Source organism: Podarcis gaigeae (genome assembly GCF_964106915.1).
Source record: "Podarcis gaigeae genome assembly, chromosome: 9".
Taxonomy (NCBI): domain Eukaryota; kingdom Metazoa; phylum Chordata; class Lepidosauria; order Squamata; family Lacertidae; genus Podarcis; species Podarcis gaigeae.
The window spans coordinates 35,204,984-35,222,935 of NC_139685.1; the positions used below are offsets into that span (position 1 = coordinate 35,204,984).

General features: G+C 37.1%; 1 protein-coding gene across 4 annotated transcripts in view; it reads left to right on the plus strand.

The window, feature by feature from the left end:
* Nucleotides 1-17,952, plus strand: part of SH3RF1 (SH3 domain containing ring finger 1) — a 47,120-nt gene that overhangs the window by 2,714 nt on the left and 26,454 nt on the right. For 3 of the 4 annotated variants that reach the window (XM_083755607.1, XM_083755605.1, XM_083755606.1), the window contains exon 2: nt 1,020-1,501. In XM_083755607.1, coding sequence (XP_083611733.1) covers nt 1,121-1,501 — 381 coding nt within the window. In that variant the 5' untranslated portion in view covers nt 1,020-1,120. The remainder of the gene's footprint in view (nt 1-1,019; nt 1,502-17,952) is intronic. The other variant, XM_083755608.1, reaches the window with a different exon arrangement.

Consider the following 17,952-nt stretch of genomic DNA (forward strand, 5'->3'; position numbering starts at 1 on the left):
ATTAAATTAGATTACAACCAGTGCTAAAGTTAAAGTTATGCAGTTTTTAATGTATCTACGTATAGGTTTCTTGTATATATTTGATCTATCAAGGAAAGAAAAATGTGTAGAATGAATGAAGTAGCATGAAAATGTGCAGAGGGTTAAAGAATTACTGCAGTAGTGTATACAGTGGACTACACATGTTGTGTAAACAAAGGTACCAAGTTTAGTGATACTCAGATATTGGTTGTTATTACAGTGATACCTCAGGTTACATACACTTCAGGTTACATACGCTTCAGGTTACAGACTCTGCTAACCCAGAAATAATACCTCAGGTTAAGGAATTTGCTGCAGGATGAGAACAGAAATCGCGCAGCGGCGGCGCAGCAGCAGTGGGAGGCCCTATTAGCTAAAGTGGTGCTTCAGGTTAAGAACAGTTTCAGGTTAAGAACGGACCTCTGGAAAGAATTAATTACGTAATCAGGGGTACCACTGTATTATTGAATTTCACCACTGACAGGCAATAAACAGAGAACAATTTATCCCCGTGATCAGTACACTTCAGTTAAGTAGTTCACTAATAAGATTGTCTCTTTAGATAAGGGATGAGGAGCCCAGTCTCCAGATACTGTTAAACTCCAGCTACCCTTGCCAGTGGTCAGGATGACAGGAGTTGTACCCCAGCAACACCTGGAGGGCCACTGGTTTCCCGCTCCTGCTTTAGACTCACGTGTGGAAAACAATATATTTCATTGTTATAGAAACTACTTTGGTGAGACCAGCTAATATTTAAAAACCAGCTTTCTATTCCTGACCCACGTGTTTCTTAACATATCAAGGGGGGGGGCTAGTTTTCACATTGAACGCAAATACTTCTCAGTGATCCTTGTTTAGAGAAATGTTTCATGGTTTTTAATGTTACCGGTTTGTAAGAACACACGCTTGAAGCAAGATTTCTGGTATTGAAACATCCTTCCTCCATTTCCCATTATTATTAATATTTGTTCTTTTTCTTTCTTTGCAAACAATTTCAGAGAGAAGAGTGAAGAGGCATGGATATAACATGAGTTCCCTAACATGTTCAGAACGGATATGAATTTTGCAAAAGCTTATTCCTTGGTGAAGTAGATAAAAGATGGATGAGTCAGCCTTACTGGATTTGTTGGAGTGTCCTGTCTGCTTAGAACGCCTTGATGCTTCCGCAAAAGTATTGCCTTGTCAACATACATTTTGTAAGCGGTGTCTGTTGGGCATTGTGAGCTCCAGAAACGAGCTTCGATGTCCAGAATGCAGGACGTTAGTAGACTGCAGTGTTGATGAACTTCCCAGTAATATTTTGCTGGTTCGACTACTGGATGGCATCAAGCAGAGGCCCCGGAAACCTGGTGGTGTGGTGAGTTGCACAAATTCATTAAGGGTCCAGACTAGCACTGTTGCTAACTGCATTCCAAAAGACCTGCAGAGTTCTCAAAGTAACCAGCAGCAGAGAGTACAAGCACGGAGTCCTCCTGTTAGGGTAAGTGTCCAATATGTAATTCATGCAAGAGACACACATATTCATTTTGGTGATAGCTGTTGATTTGCTTTAACAATAAAAGATAATTAGGGACCCCAAGGGTCATCCAGTCCAACCCCCTGCAATGTAGGAATCTCAACATAAGACTCATAGAAATGTGATGAGTCAACAGAAGATCATGCAAATGGCTTAGTTGGAAAACCCAGCCTATTAGTCCATTCCTCACTGTAGCTGAAGAAGATGAAGAGATGGAATTTTTTATACCACTGGAGTCTTTCTCCTGCCTAGATAAATAGATAATACTTTATTCGGCTATAAGCCCACAAGGTAAGACAAATCAATAGATAAAATGGCATTTTACAATCTAAAATATCAACTAAAATATTTCAACGCATAATCTCCTTCACATTATTTACAATCTCTAGATGTACCGTGTTATGGCCTTGAAGATCAAGATGGTGCATAGAGTTTACTGGATTTTTAATAGTCATGCAGCATTCCATGAAGTCTTTTATATGAAAGAACTGAAATCAGGAATCTAGCAACCTGTAATGTTCTATAAGAATCAATGTCCTGGAGTAGATAAGCTAGATGTAATTCAGGTGGTTTAGCAGCAATTTCTTTCTCCTGCCTATTACCCTCATGTCTGCCTTCTACCACCAAACAAATGAGAAAGTACTTTGTCCCTTGAGAGTGCTTTTACAGTCTTCTAGAATTATTAAATGTGAATGACTATAATTAATGCTGTTATTAGTGACAGAAATGGACTAAAAACCTCCCTGGAAACCTTCCAGCCTTGTAATTTGTGACTGTGTGTGAGTGAGTGAGTGAGTGAGTGTGTGTGTGTGTGTGAGAGAGAGAGAGAGAGAGAGAGAGAGGGAGAAAGTGAACAAACTTATTTTTAGGCTATAGTCCTAAACTTGATTTCATCTGTTGAACAGGGTTAAGAATAAGATTGAATTGAAAGTATAAAATTTGCATACTATACTATATTTTGTTGATTAGTTATGATCGAGATTTTGCAGTTTTTGTCTGATCTTTCTGACTAGTCCAGAAATTGAAGTTGATGGGTTTCTTCCACTTCCCCATTCCTTGTTTATTTGACCTGTGTAGCTGAGACACTTCAGGTGTGTCTGCTGAGCAGTGCTAAGGAAAGGCCTCACCATCCTGCAGAAAGGAGAGGTGGGGTGTATGTCAGCTTGGGCATTGCTCAGAGGAAGAACTTCAGTGCCTCTGCTGAGCTGCCTAGTCTCTTCTGAAGGAGGAAATGGTTGATGGTAGGCTTGCAATTTTTGCTCTACAAAGTTAAAGTTCTCCAGGTGTCTTGACCAAACAGTATCCAAACAACCCCTGGCCTTCCTCCTGATGCTGAAGCTGGGGAGGAGAAGAGATAATTGTGCAACCAACTTCTTCAGTTTCAAAACTGAGAGGAAAGGTGACCCTCCTTAACAAGAGGGTGGTGACACATTTGCAAAAACATTGGAAACTGATTGTGATCAATATGATGTCTTAGAAGCTCCTTTTATAAAGGGTTGTCCACATTTTCCTATTTAAGGCTATCAAGTTTTCAGTTATTTACCATCTGAGTTATGAGTATTTGCTGCTTCATGTTCTCTGGTAATAATTTTCTGGATTTAGAGGTTTTCAGAATCTTTTGCCAAATGAAGTTGTAAGCATTTTTAAAGGCATCTGTCTTTTCACTTGTTTTCTTAGTATTTATTTATGTTGTTGAATGTGTTAGATACCAACCTTAGGAGTTGGATTTATTACAATTCAACCTTGACCCTGTAATTGGAAATACAATTTTATAAGATGATTCACCTAATTTTGCTTTAGCCCAGTGGCAGGTCAGATCAGATTTTCTAAAAGTCTTTATTTCTTATCCAGTGATGCTTGCACATAGAGAGCCTCTGGGTATGGTTTGCGTTCTTTGTGCAGTGATTAAGTGCTTCATCAGTTCTGAAGAATGCATTGTATTTAGACAGAGTAATAGTTCAAGTAGTGCAGGGAGAGAACAGAGGCCTTAAGGCACCTAAGCGTTTAAAGTATTTTTCATTTTGTTACTTGACTTTATGATATTCAGAACAAACATGAGAATATCCTATAGCCAAATTACTATAGATATGCAACCAATTGCTGATAGAGGGGTGTGGTCTTCTATGATCTATAAGTGCAGATACCTTATCTATTTCACAATAACAGAATATGCCAGACCAAAGCTGGTACTTATGTACTGTTCTGCAATCCCCTTTTCATTGTACTTTTCACTACATTTGATATTTTGTGGGGGGTGGGGGTGGGAATTTGCCTTTTCTAAAAATATGTGAACTTACCAGCCAAGTTCAGAAATTGCGGATAAATCAAGTGGAAGGTTCTTATCTGCTCTCTTTGTTTGAGTCTTTTAAACATATAGACATGTGTGCACACATTTTCAGGCTTGTCTCCACAAGTATGAAGGCTAACATAATTTATCTTTTTTCAAAAGTGAGATTGAATTTTAACAGGCACATTGCTCCCAAGACATCTATGCACACACAGTGTGCTATTTCTTTGAGCCTTATCCTGATCATACATGTGATATGCCAGCACATAGTGTGCTTTCATAACAATTTGTAGGTTTCCTGAAGTTTTAATCCATTTTTCAAAAATGCTTTTCTGATTTCACTCATTGGCTACAAACAATGACAGGCAGGAGCATCTAGGATGGTTCATTTAATGGAAATTGCTTAGAAGGGTATGTTTTAAGGAATTTCTTTTGTTTTATAACTTTGTTTCTAGGAGGACTAGAGACCTTTTTTTAAAAAAAGGAATCTCAGCGAGCCTGTGGTTCAAGTGAAGGTTTTTGTTAGTTTTTGCAGTTGTCATGGTGCCTGTGGCCACCATGTTGGTGACTCCTGAATTAGGACTGCAAGAAAAAGTAGCAACAGTGGGTTGAGATAATATTAACAAATGAACAGACTGAGATTATTTAACAATGTGTCTGTCCTTGGTAGCCAACACACTGTTTCCTAGCCAGCTTCAAGCCGCCAGCTCCCCCCCAAAAAAGGTTTCTCATACAGAACAGAGTGGGGGGTTGCCCCACACTTGACTGGATGGGGGCACAGAAGACACTCTGTCTCTGCAACTGGCATGGGGTGAAGCTGACCCCTTATCACAGTGTCATGAATTCAACTTTAATAGGGGTAGGACACCTTTTGAAATGGTGGGAGGTTTCTTGCACCTTCCGTGTGCTGTACCACCCAATATGGCATGAGTGAATCACCCTACTCATCAAGAGGACTAGGAGAAGAAGGGAATAAATATCTTATCTTGTACTAGGCTATAACATCTCTTGTTATTTCTGAATGCTTCTAAAACATGGCACAAAGAGAGAGTGATTCCCTTCCTTAGGGTAGGGCAGACTTGTTCACTTACCTCACACTGGCTCTTAAAAGCACTTAAAGCCATGCCTTCTTCTTCTTCTTCTTCTTCTTCTTTTTTTTTGCTGAGCATGTCCTAGTCTCTTATGAGATGGGCCAATTCTTTCTTTGTTCCTCAGCTCTTTGTATGTTCAGAAGGGCTGTAGCTCAGTAGAACTCATGGCTTGCTTGCAGAAGGTTCCTGATTCAATTCCTGACATCAGATAGAACTAGGAAAGAAGCTTGGTTTAAATCCTGTGGAGCCAGTCATTGTAGACAATACTCAGCTAGATGGACCATGGTCTAATGTGGCATAAAGGCAGCTTCCTATATTCCTTTGACTATGGAAGGGTCATGATCTGTCTGCTGAAAGCAAGAGACCCTTCCACCCTCAAAGTTCAAGGAAATGATATATTTTTGTTGACAAATGGATACCACTGGGAAGCTATTTCTCTCTCCTGATGATGAGCTGGAAAGCATGTATCTCCCATCCCTACCTGGAGACTGAATCTGGGACCTTCTGCTTACAAAGCAGATGCTCTACCACTGATCTATTACACTTCCACCATAGCTCACTGTCAACCACTTTGACCCTCCAAACACTGGGTGTTAGAATTTCAGTAGTCTTTTTCACTGGGCATAAGATTTCTGAGACTTTGGAAATCAGCTACAGGGAAAACTAGTGACAGCTGCTGTTATGTTGAATTAAATGAATTTAGATGAGTGCTATTGAATCATACAATCTGCTTTATACTCTAAGGAAATACTAAACCATTAAGTGCCCTTTTTAGAAGATGTTGTGACTTCTTTTTATGATTTATTAACGGCTTGTGATAGAATTTGTGGCTTTTCAAATTGTGCTATGTGGCTTTGTGGTAATCTTTTAACTTTGTTGTAATGGGTTCTGTATTTGAATTTTTGTGTATTGGCATCCATAACCACAGAAAAGCCACATAATGCAGAGTAGCTTTGTTTGTTGCTTCTCTCATTAACTGCAGTTACAGATTCAGTCTTGTTGAAACGCTTGTCAGCAGTATATAAACTTTAATGATCTTGTTTTGTGGGAGAAAAACTCTGTTCTAATTGGATCAATGTATTCAATAATCTACCTAGATTTTTAAAATTGAAATTTTAGCTTTATGTACATATCTTAGCTAGATATATATCTCCCTGGTTCTTGAACCCTCTGTGTGCTCCAGTGCATGCTTGATGCTGCTACAACATCAAGATGTTCCACACTGCCTTTACATAATGTATCATATATAACTGTTCTCAACATCCAATTCTGTGAAGAAGTTTGAGCAGGAGCTTTGTATGAATGTGGAAGGTCCTGCAGATGTCAAGGACCCATGACTGGACTGATAAGCTTTTTATGGAAGATATTTTACCATTTTTTTCTGCCTGAGTCCATTATTTATGTAGTCTAAATACATAGATTTTAGTACAGTGGTACATCAGGATGTGAACGGGATCTGTTCCAGAGTCCTGTTCGCATCCTGAATAGAACGTAAGACGCGTCTGCATGGGTCGCATTTTGCTGCGCAGGCGCATGACATCACTTTGACCATCTGCGCATGCACGAGCAGCGAAACCCGGAAGTAATGCGCTCTTTACTTCCAGGTCGCCATGGAGTGCAACCCAAAAATACTTATCCTGAAGCATATTTATCCCGAGGTATGACTATGAGTTTTTTTAAAAAGCTGTAATTTTAAAAAGCTGTAAGTTCTGATTAGCTTTTACTTAATATTATCCATCAGAAACCTACTTATGTGCAAGTAAACCTCTGAACTCAGTGGGATTTACTTCAGTGTAAACATGTATAAGATTGTGCAAATAGAATACAATCCTAATACTAAACCTCTTTTTAAACCTTGATGGCAACTTGAAAAGAACTGCTATTACCTTGCTGAAATATTACTAATGTTCATAAAAAAATAGCTGTGATTTATTTCTTAACTAGAATGGTTGACTAGAAATACTATGATGGGATTGATTTGAAATAGGTTTTCACTATGTTATCAATAGTTTCTATACTGCAGGCTAAACAGCATTTTCTCAGTGCTGTGGATCACCCATGAGTGACATAATGATCATGAAACCTTCTATTGTAGTTTAGACTTAGAGCTTCAGGGCTTAATTTGAGCTGAGACTGCCAAAAGACTACTTCTTTCTCTTTGTGTAGAGACTCATCTGTGCTCTTTTTGCTTTTCTAAGCCAATGAAGAGATAGGCCACAGGAAACAGAATAATGGCTGTTTGGGGGAGATTAGTACATCAGTCTTTAACATGGTTGACCTAAAAACATATCATATCCATTTTTACAAAATTAAGGCTACAGTCCTAAGAATACTTATCAAAGAATAAACCCTATTTATTCCATTCAAGAATTCCAATGGAATTCTTGCTACAGGTGTATTTAGTCACATCTCTGTGTTTTATACAGCTTTCCAGGGAAGATTAATACAGAGTAAAGTAGCATCTGACCCTGGAATCAGGATGAAACAATAGTTAGCCCAAGGGAAACAATAGTTACTAACTTTTACAGTATCCTTAAGTTAGTAACTACAGTTTTCCTTGAGCTTGCAAAAAGCTTGAGTAGTTTACTGGCCAGACAGAAGCAGAAATGAGGATATTGTAATCTACTAGGAAATATATGTTGTCATATTTATTACTGGAAATGCAGGTATTCTCTTACTGTATGAAGTAGAGAGAATCTTTGAAGTAGAGAGAATCTGTGCAAGTTCTCTAATTCCAAACATGAAAAGTTTTAAGCTGATTGCATCTTGCTGAAGTACTTAGAGTACTGAAACAGTTTCCTGGAGCTTAATATGTTCTTTTCAAGGAAATAAACTTTGTTCTGTTCTCTTGGTTTCTTCCAGGTGAGCTCATTCTAGTGCGGATATATATGAGACACTCCCTGCACATTCTGTTTCACATAGTTCCTTAAAGCAAGCTTTTAAATAATACTTGTATAGCAGCAGCAGATTTTTTAAGGATAGTAGCCAAATTTATAATTTTGTGAACCATGAATGAGATATACAGCTCTTCTGACCTCTTTAAACAGTGAATACTACTTTTAAAAGGATTAGTCACTTACTTGAATAAAAGAAGACTGGTAATCTTGCATGAGGTTTTATTAGTAGAATATTGTACTAAAGTGTTTTTATTTACAGCTGTCTAGTCCTCTCAACTTTTCAAGCAGTTTTACAAAAACACATTGAAGAAAAGTTGGGTAAAGTGTAGTTGGTTGTATTTGGAAAAGCCAGAGCATGATGAAATAAAAAATTAAGTAATCTGTAAAATGCTTGTTTTTAAATTTTTGCTCAAGAAATACTATGTTTAGCCCATTTTAATATTGTTGCCCACATCAAGTATGAGATGTTACCAGTAAGGCCAGTTTTTGAATGTGCAGTATTTGATTATGTTACCAACAGGAACAGATATTGCAAGTTAACTTAAAACCAGATTTGATAATACTGTATTTTAATTGGGACACTCTCCGTAGCAATGCCACAATAGCATTGGCTTCTCTTTGAGTCCATGTCTGAACAGCATAGATTCTGTTTATTCAGTATCTGAACTTGTCATTCCCAGGAAAATGTAATTTAAAATGCACGTAAGTGATGTGCTCCTGCCAAAAAACATAGCCTGCAAAAACGTTTAGAGAAGACAATAATACGTAAGCAGCATCTTCACCTTATAAGGTCCTGTGGGCAGGGGGCAAGGCAAGTGGAGAAGCCCCCCCCCCCCCGCCCGGTTCATTCTGGTAGTCTCTCACCTATAGCAATGCTTGCTAGGGAGCAGCTCTTCCTCATAAGGATTCCAGGCTGGTGCAAAGCTTGCCCAACTGTGGTCATAATTCGTTTGGTAGTCTTTAAGACAAAGCTCCTTTATTTTGTGTAGGAGCGAGAGCCTGTTCTAATTTCTTTATAAATTGGCAACAAATCTCTTTGCTCTCCAGAGAATTAGAAGGAAGAGCATGTCTAATGCATATTTAAATTTAAACAAGTAAAATGAATTGAAAGTAGGTTTCTAGATTTTTTATATATTTGTGAGAATACTTTTATTGTACAAGCACTGCACAAATGATTAATATTTACTTAAACCTTTGGAAATGAATGTAACTCCTATAGTGGGAAGTTTAGATAAATGACTTGCTTTGTCTAGGTAGACCAGGCACCCCCAAACTCGGCCCTCTAGCTGTTTTGGGACTACAATTCTCATCATCCCTGACCACTGGTCCTTTTATCTAGGGATGATGGGAGATGTAGTCCCAAAACATCTAGAGGGCCAAGTTTGGGAATGCCTGAGCTAGACAGACCATTTCAAAGATCTAGGCTCTATTTGGTCATTTTAAGTACTGGGTGTGTTCAGTATTTTTTATCTGCTACGTTTCTAAACTTCAGTCCATGGTTGTCATTACAGTTTTGTTGTTGTTGTTTTTTCTTTATAAAAAAAGGACAGTTATGTTATCTGGGTTGAGGAAAGGGGTATTATGAAAACACTAGTGTGGTTCAGAAAAGCAGTAACTTCACTTGCTGATAATTGAATAATCACTCCATACACTTCAGTGCTTTTCAGCTAACTCTGGGACCTGCCTGGTCAATAATATACTACTAATGGCTGGTGCATACTGAGTCTATGATTTTCTGAGATGCTGGGATTTTCTGGGCCTAGTACAATATGTCTATTGGGCCCTCTCTACCATTCACAAAAGAGGTACAAATTTGCATAAATTTGCCTATGCCTTGGGTGATTTGCAAATTTATATATTCTTTTGCAGATGAAGTAGAAGGTACAAAAACGACAACAATTTTGCATGCGTTCACTGTGAACCTGTTGTTCAGCTTCTGCCTCCCTGTTACTTTGTTTTGACTGCATATCTTCATGCACTGATGACAGAAAACCGATGACAGAAAATTAAATAGTGAGGGCAGAGATGAGAAGGTATATTCAGGACATCATTGGTTCATACAGCCAGGCAGATTGTTACAGAAATGTTTTTTAGATACTGTAAAGATTTCTCTGTTTTAAAGATGTCTCTGTAGACATTTATAGCATTTAACTTAATAAAGTTTTTTAAAATTCCATGGAGGAAATAGATCTATAGCAAGTCTTTACCTTTATCTGCTGTCTATTCCTTAACTTGTAACTGTCTGGAAAATGAAATCAGACTTTAGTAGGAAAAAAGCATATAGAAATTAACCATAACTTCAAGCTGCACAGGCCAAGAAATCCATGGTCTGTATACCCTTTTTTGTGCGCATTGTATGTAATTCAATAATTTACCAAACCATTTGTGCGCTAATAAAATTGCCATTAAGAGCTAACTTAAATTCTCTTTTGTTGGATATGAAAAGATTTTTTTACAGAGCTTCTTATAGTTTTTCAGAAATATTACAGTCATGAATGAGCAGGTTGTTAAATTAAATATTCCCTTTACATGACAGTTTCAATTGTTTAATTTGGATTATGATGAAGCCTAATAGATTTTACTTGCAGGTGGAACAGCAACATTTGGGCTAATTAAGAAACATTTTTTACCATATTGACTATCACACATTATCTTTTCATTACCAAATTTTGCATTCTGGCATCTCCCAAGGCAGCAGGTTTTCTCCAAAGTCTAAAACCCTAAGGGAGCTGCCTTAACCAACAGCTTTAGTTGTTATAGACTACATACGAGTTTATATTTAAAACCGCTTAATCAAAAAGCTCTGTAACACATAATAAAACTCAATAAAATATATAACATTTGCAAACCTATTAAAACAAGTATACATTAAAATATTTAGCCTTAAAACACAGATAAAATTAGTAAAACTTTTAAAACAAGTATAAGTATCTATTAATTGGTCAGGGGTTATATTCTCAGGTGTGGCCTTTCTCCCTTCCATTAGTAGACAGAAATTGTTGGATATCATCTCTTGTGTATATATAGAATTGATTCTGTACATGTGGTACCTTAAGAAACACCTGTAAGTGCTGTTTAGAAGTTTTCACAAGTGTATTAGCAAAATACACAGAGTAGTTTTCCTAGTTGGGCAAATCAAATACTGACTAGTTGGTACTGCAGGCAGCAGTGTATGACATCTAACACTAGTACATATTTGTCCTTGATTGTCCTGCCAGAAGAAGATGAAACCTCATTTGCTTGTACAGTGATACCCACTTCCTGAAAAGTAGAAAAATGCAGGAGGAAAAAATAAGGCAATAATTAGTTGAATTGTGTTTCAAAAGGATGAATGGCATTCCAAAAGGAAACAAAGTAGGTGGAGGTGCAAAGGTCATTTCAACTCTGGACAGTAGCAGTTATTGTCTGTAGAATAGTAAAGGCCAGTGAGAAAAAATTTGCTTGTGTTCTTAAAAAAGAAAAAAGGTCCTTTATTGTCACTTAATAAATTTCCCTTAAAAGACAACAAAAACTACTCAAGTCACTTCTAAATTTAAAAAGAGAATGCATACAATTTCTATCTTTAAAGCCATGTAATGGGTGGTTTTGAAATGTAAACCAAGCTTTTATATCAAGTGATCAGAAGAAGCTATAATTTGTTGCATATTTCATCTTTATAACTAATGGCAGCTCAGTTACATTTGCCAATGGAGACTTGATTTCCCATTCACTGATCTTTCAAATGTTAATGTGCAGGCAGTATGTAATATTTGTTTTTAGTACCAGAACTCAACTGAGCTCAGAATCCTTCCACAACCTGCCCTCTCAGGTTATTACATTATAATTGAGATGTGTGCATGTCATTTTGCAAGAAGTTAGAAGTTCTTGCTAATCACAAATGGGAGTCAGAAATCTTTGCTGAATCTGCTTAGAGAGATCTTTCAGTAGATTCTGATCTACTTCTTCTCACCTCTGATTTAAAGCTTTCTCAAAGCAGCATATCTCACTGCATACCCAGAAGAATTTAGATAAGAGCTGGAGCACACAACCTGCAAGTCACATGTGACCCACACAACCTCTTTTTGGTAGCCCTCAGCAACATTCAAGAAAAAAATCATATTAAAGCCTTAAATATTTATTCTTTGTGTCATGTGCTTTTAATGAAATCACATACATATGTTTGTATATTAAATTTGTTTAAAAATTAAATCTATTAGGTCTATTTATTGTGTAAGGTCGGTGGTTCAGATCCCCGCGACGGGGTGAGCTCCTGTTGTTCAGTCCCAGCTCCTGCCCACCTAGCAATTCGAAAGCACGTCAAAGTACAAGTAGATAAATAGGTACTGCTCTGGTGGGAAGGTAAACGGCATTTCCGTGCGTTGCTCTGTTTCACCAGAAGCGGCTTAGTCATGCTGGCCACATGACCTAGAAGCTGTCTGCGGACAAACGCTGGCTCCTTCAGCCTATAGAGCAAGATGAGCACCACAACCCCAGAGTACCTTATAATTAACTATGTTGTGTATATTAAATAATACTGAATATATGACAAACACTTTAATTTATGATACAGAAATTTAATTCATTGTGTGGCCCATGGATTCTGTGTCGAAGTACTCTTGCCGCCCACTTGGTATGAAAAGTTGGACCATCCATCTCTGTATATAGCAGTTCCTCTACCGATCACTTTTCAGACTTGAAGAGCTTTAAAAAAAGTGTGTAGACTTTGATGAATGTGACAAACATTTTTCAGGCATGCACAAACCATTGTGTGCACCACTTGTTTTATTGTGGCTAATACAGGCATAGGCAAAATCGGCCCTCCAGATGTTTTGGGACTCCCCTCATCCCTAGCTAACAGGACCAGTGGTCAGGGATGATAGGAATTGTAGTCTCAAAACATCTGGAGGGCTGAGTTTGCCTATGCCTGGGCTAATATAATTAAAGTTGCAGAACTTAAAGTATTGAGAGTGTTCTGTAAGAAAGGCAGTAGAATCTCCCCAAACTCAGTCTGAGCCTCAGAGATGCTCAACATAGCAAGGATGAACATCAAGGATGAACATCAAATTTTTATTTGAGTGTTGTGCTGCTGCTGTTTAGTTTTTTAGGGGATTATTATTTTAATATTGCTGTAACGTTGTAACTTTTTATTGGCTGTAGGTTTTAGTGTTATAAGGTGCCTTAGATATTTTTTAAAAGCCAAAGCATGCTGAAAATATTCTTTTTCTTTCATTGAGCTTTAATGTTTTCTTCCTAAAGCTATGATAAATTGACAAGTTCATATTCTGTTTGTTTCAACATCTGGATGCCACATTGTATCCATTTTTTGCCAGCAACACTCACAAACATATGGAGGAAACTAGTAACTTCACAATGGTAAAAGAGGCTATGGAACTTCTGGCTGCCTTTTCCTTTGCATCATTTACAGGGGAAATTTAATTAGCTCTTAAACTTTTAGATTTTTTTTGTTTACAGTTTGGCTGAATAACACAACTTCTCTTGGGAATAGCAAAGTTTATGAATTAACAAAAACATCAAGGAAAATGCAAAACAAGGTTTGCTTGAATACATGCATAAAATAATTTGGTAACAAATATATACGAGTACTTTAAAAAGAAGCCCTATGCATATCTCTGAGTAAAGTGATACTTACCCTTGGGTAAATGTATATAGGATTGCAGTAAAATACATATGAAGAGAATCTGGGTTATTTTTCATTTCAAAAGAAAAAAAGCAAAGGTAGTTGTTTGTGTCCGTAAGAAAAAAAAAAACCCTCCATAATCCACAGTTGGGTGATATGCTTATTTGGACCAACCAAAGTGTTACAAAATAATGCAATCTGGAACTCTTAATCATGCAGGAAAAACAAGAGTATTAGATTTAATGTTGTAGCTATGATTTCGTCTTGCAGCTTTAATTGAGAGCTTAACCATAGACAATGTTTCCCAAATCTTAAAATTCTATTCTTGGATAGTAGGAGGACTTTTATTTTCCCCCTCATTTTGCTGCAGTCTGGAATTATGCTACTGTTAGAATGGCAGTCTAGTATTTCTTCCTGGTTCATAATATCCAACAAGACTATCATAAGATCAAAGCTTGATTATCTATATAACAAGGGTGTAATAATTTTATTTCACTACTTTTATCCTGCTAGTAGTTTCAGACTGAAGTGAACTTGACTGTGGGATTAGCAGATACCATATTTTAAGATTAGCTGGAACATTATACCAGTTACTAGATTGAGGTAGGTAACCATGTTGGTCTGATGCAGTCGAAATAAATTAAAAAATAACAAAAATTGTTCAGTAGCACCTTAGAGACTTCATTGGTCTCTAAGGTGCTACTGGACTATTATTTTTTCATTTTATTATACCAGTTTGTTCTTTTGTCCAAAAACCAAACAAACTTCATTCTGAATATATAATATCCAGGAACAAAGCTGGATGCAATGTTGTAGCTTACATGCTCTTAATTCTCCTTTTGCTTTGATTTTAGAATTGTTATTCCAATAGGGAAGTTAATTACCCATTATTTCCATTGCTTTCTTCTGTTCAGCCTTTCTCTGTTGTGCTTGTGAGGGCCTTAGCTTTGACCTGCACAAATATTTTCCTACCTAAATATGCTGCATTCATAGTGAACTTTTAGTGGGATTATTTCATATGTATGTTCCTATATGGCTTCCAGTATCTAGGAAAGTTTCCTTTCAATTTTGATACTGATTCATTGTGTTAAAAACTAGTCATGGTCAAACCTGCTAATCTATGAATTCCTGGGCATCAAATGTAGTTTGAGAGTGATTTTAAATTTTAATACAATCTTGTCAAGCTATTGCTACACATGTCCCACATTGGCCTTAACACTATAAACTCTTATCCTAGCAAGTATAAAGTATGACTTCCTATTAGGCATTTCACTCTTTTATGTGGTTCCAGCAATGCTTCAAGGTCATTCACGGAAGTATTATTTTCATTGGCTCCTAAAGAGCAAGGGATAAAAATGTAAGTTAAGATTGCTGGCTGGTATTTATAGTCCTAAACAATATAGTCTCCAGTTTAACACCATGGAATAAAAATGATAAAATCAAACTGAAAGAGGGCTAAGAGCTTATAAATTGCAGCTTTGTATTCAGGACGAAGTCTTTTTTGGCTACTCGATAAATTTGCCTGCTCTTCGGTGGAGAGTGGGGATGAGGTACCATATCTTGTTTCATTTTTAAAAAAATAATTTTTATTAAAGATTTTTATGGTTCACAAAAAATGTGCATTGTCTTTTTTCAGGTCGTATAGTCCTTTTTTACATTTGATGTGAAACATTATACAGAATAAGGTGGGGGCGGAAGAAGAGTGGGAGAGAGAAGGGGGAGAGGAGATTGGGGTGGTGATATTTAGTATGTTTGTGACGAGTTATGTCAGTGTCACTTGAGTAGGTTCTCTATTCATTCATTTTATATGTATATGTACACACACACACACACGTATGTATGTATATATGCATGCATATGCATATGCATACACACAAACAAACATACATTTTAGTGAGAGAAGTTGGGGTGCTCAGGGCGTGGTTGGTTATCTTTAGTTGGCTGCAGTGAGGTTTGTTCGTGGGGGGGGGGTTGTTGGGTAAGTTCAGCCCATATTGATTCAAATGCTGTTGGTAGGTTCTTGTTGGGCTGTGTATGTGATAAAGGGGAGCCATACTTGAGTGAAGGGGTCTTCTTCTATTTGTCCCTGTGTCAGGTTCAGTCTATTGGTTAATTTTTGTAATAAGTCTGTTTTTCATATAGTTTGATACCATTGATCCGTGTGGACAGGTCTCTCCAGTGTCTGGCTATGATGTTTCTGGCTGCTGAGAGTAGGTGGGTTTTGAGCTCTTTATAGTGTGTGGGGGCATTATTATCTTGGAAGATGCTTAATAGGGCCAATGGATTTATTCTGCTACCATATTTACTCAAATCTAATGTGCCATCAAATTGAATGCGCACCTCAATATTTCTTACGATGGATGATTTTTCAAAACTTTGAAACAAAAAAAAGGTATTTAATGCACCATCAAATGTAGTGCACACCCTAATTTTCGTGACATAATTTGGCCAAAAAATGTGCATATTACATTTGAGTAAATACAATAGCTGGATACCATCCAGAGACATTGTTTGCTTTTAAAATATAAAAGATTCTAGGTTTCAGCAGATGAGCATTGTGTACTTTTTGTTGTTGGTTTTAAACCAGATATTTCCATCTGTTCTTTTTAGCAGGACAAACTAAGGATGTTTTCTAAGTTTTTGCTGATAAAAACGGTGAAGGTTGGGCCAGCGGATATAGTATGATATAGTATGAAACATAATATTTGTGTTTTTAAAAAAGCACAAGGGATAGATTTTTCCAAACTGTATTTTACCATACTGTATAAGGCTACATAGTACTTTGATTTTCAGTAGCTCTCAAAATAAGTGACATAGCAATTAATTATATTTTTCTTAAATATTTATTATATTTTTATTAGAGGTGGGTGCAACCCTCTGCTTCCATATAGAAAAAAAGGTTTGAAGGATTGGGAATTCCCATGCTGGTCTCCCAAACATTTTGAATCTATGTTTTGGATGTCTTCAGCTCGGCTAGGTAGAGAACTTACCATGCATTTACCGCAGTATACCATTATGTAGTTGGTTGTGGTGGACATAAGCCCAAACTCCTTGTGCCAGCATGACATGATAATACATTATTATAACAGATTTGTGTATTTACCACTGCATTGGTTAGACACAGTTGTTAAAGTATATTGTATGTGATAATTTTACATTTTGGTAAATCTACTCATAACGAAAACACCTCTAACCTATGCTCTGCATAAGGCACAAGCATGATTTCTATTTTCTGCCGTGATTATTCATCCTTTTGTGCTCTATTTAATAATAGACAAGTTAATATTTTAGTTAAAAATAGTTGCTTTAAGAGGCCAACCAGGTGTTTTCAAGAATAATTTCATAACCAATCTTTAAAGAGAGCTTTATTTTGGGGACTGTGTTCCATGCAGCATGGAAATTCAAATAAAAGCAAATAATGAATGCAGCTTTCCAGCTGCAGTATGCATGTGGTTTATTACATGTGCATATAAGGAAGGGGTTGTTCAAATTAGCACACTTTCTGGTTCTGTAAAAGTACTATAAAATGAAAGGACATTGTAATTGTATTTTATTCACTGTATTGGTGAAAACTAATTGGTAGCTGTTTTTCCTACACCTAATCCTACTGACCTTTTTAATATTTTGGAAGATCAGAGCTATAGGCCATAATCCCTAGCATGCATTAGAAGTAAGCCACATAGGTTGGGAAATGGAACTTTATTTTGGCCAAAAGAAAGTGGTGTGGAAGGGGTTTCTGTCTATTGAGTCATATTTTGGAGAGTTATGGCTGAGGGATATGCCATGTTGGGTTTTGGGCTCATCCTGCATTTCTGCCATGTATACGATCTGTGGCCTTGTGCAAGTCTTCACCTAATATAGTCTAGTGTGAGGGCAATAGAGCCAGATTGTATTCAGAAGTATACAGTCTCTGTCCATTTTAGATCCTGGATCGCATGGAGGGGCTTGGTTAAGTGGAGCTGGTAGGGGCAGCTTTGCATGGGTGGAATTGAAGAAATTTGTGATGAGAGGGGAGGACTTGCAGTACCCACACTTTGAAAGTACCAGCCCCCATTAAGTACCAGCACATGTCAAATAACTGAATTTCTAAATGATTTAAAATGCTTTATAGATTACACATCAAATATATGAAGCTGCCTTTATACTGGCTCAGACCATTGGTCCATCTAGCCAAGCACAATAAACGGGCATTTTAATGAGCTCTCTACTTTACCATGCAGAGCGAGGAGCCAAGATCTAAAAAGTGCAGAAAAAAGCATAGAAAAGGAGCATAAAAGATGTAGGGTGGGAAATTTACTAGAGTTTTGAGATGCTGAATGACAAGCTGTAGAGTACTCACATTTTTACATATAATACATAAACAGAAATACTATCTGCAATTGCTTCTCCTTGAAGCAATAAAATGAGATATGGAATAACAACAGATAATTTCACTGAAAACCTGAAGTGTGGTGTTATGCACACATGCTATAGATATTAAAATTATTAGAGGCACTTTTGGTAGCAAGGGTGATGTGCACAGT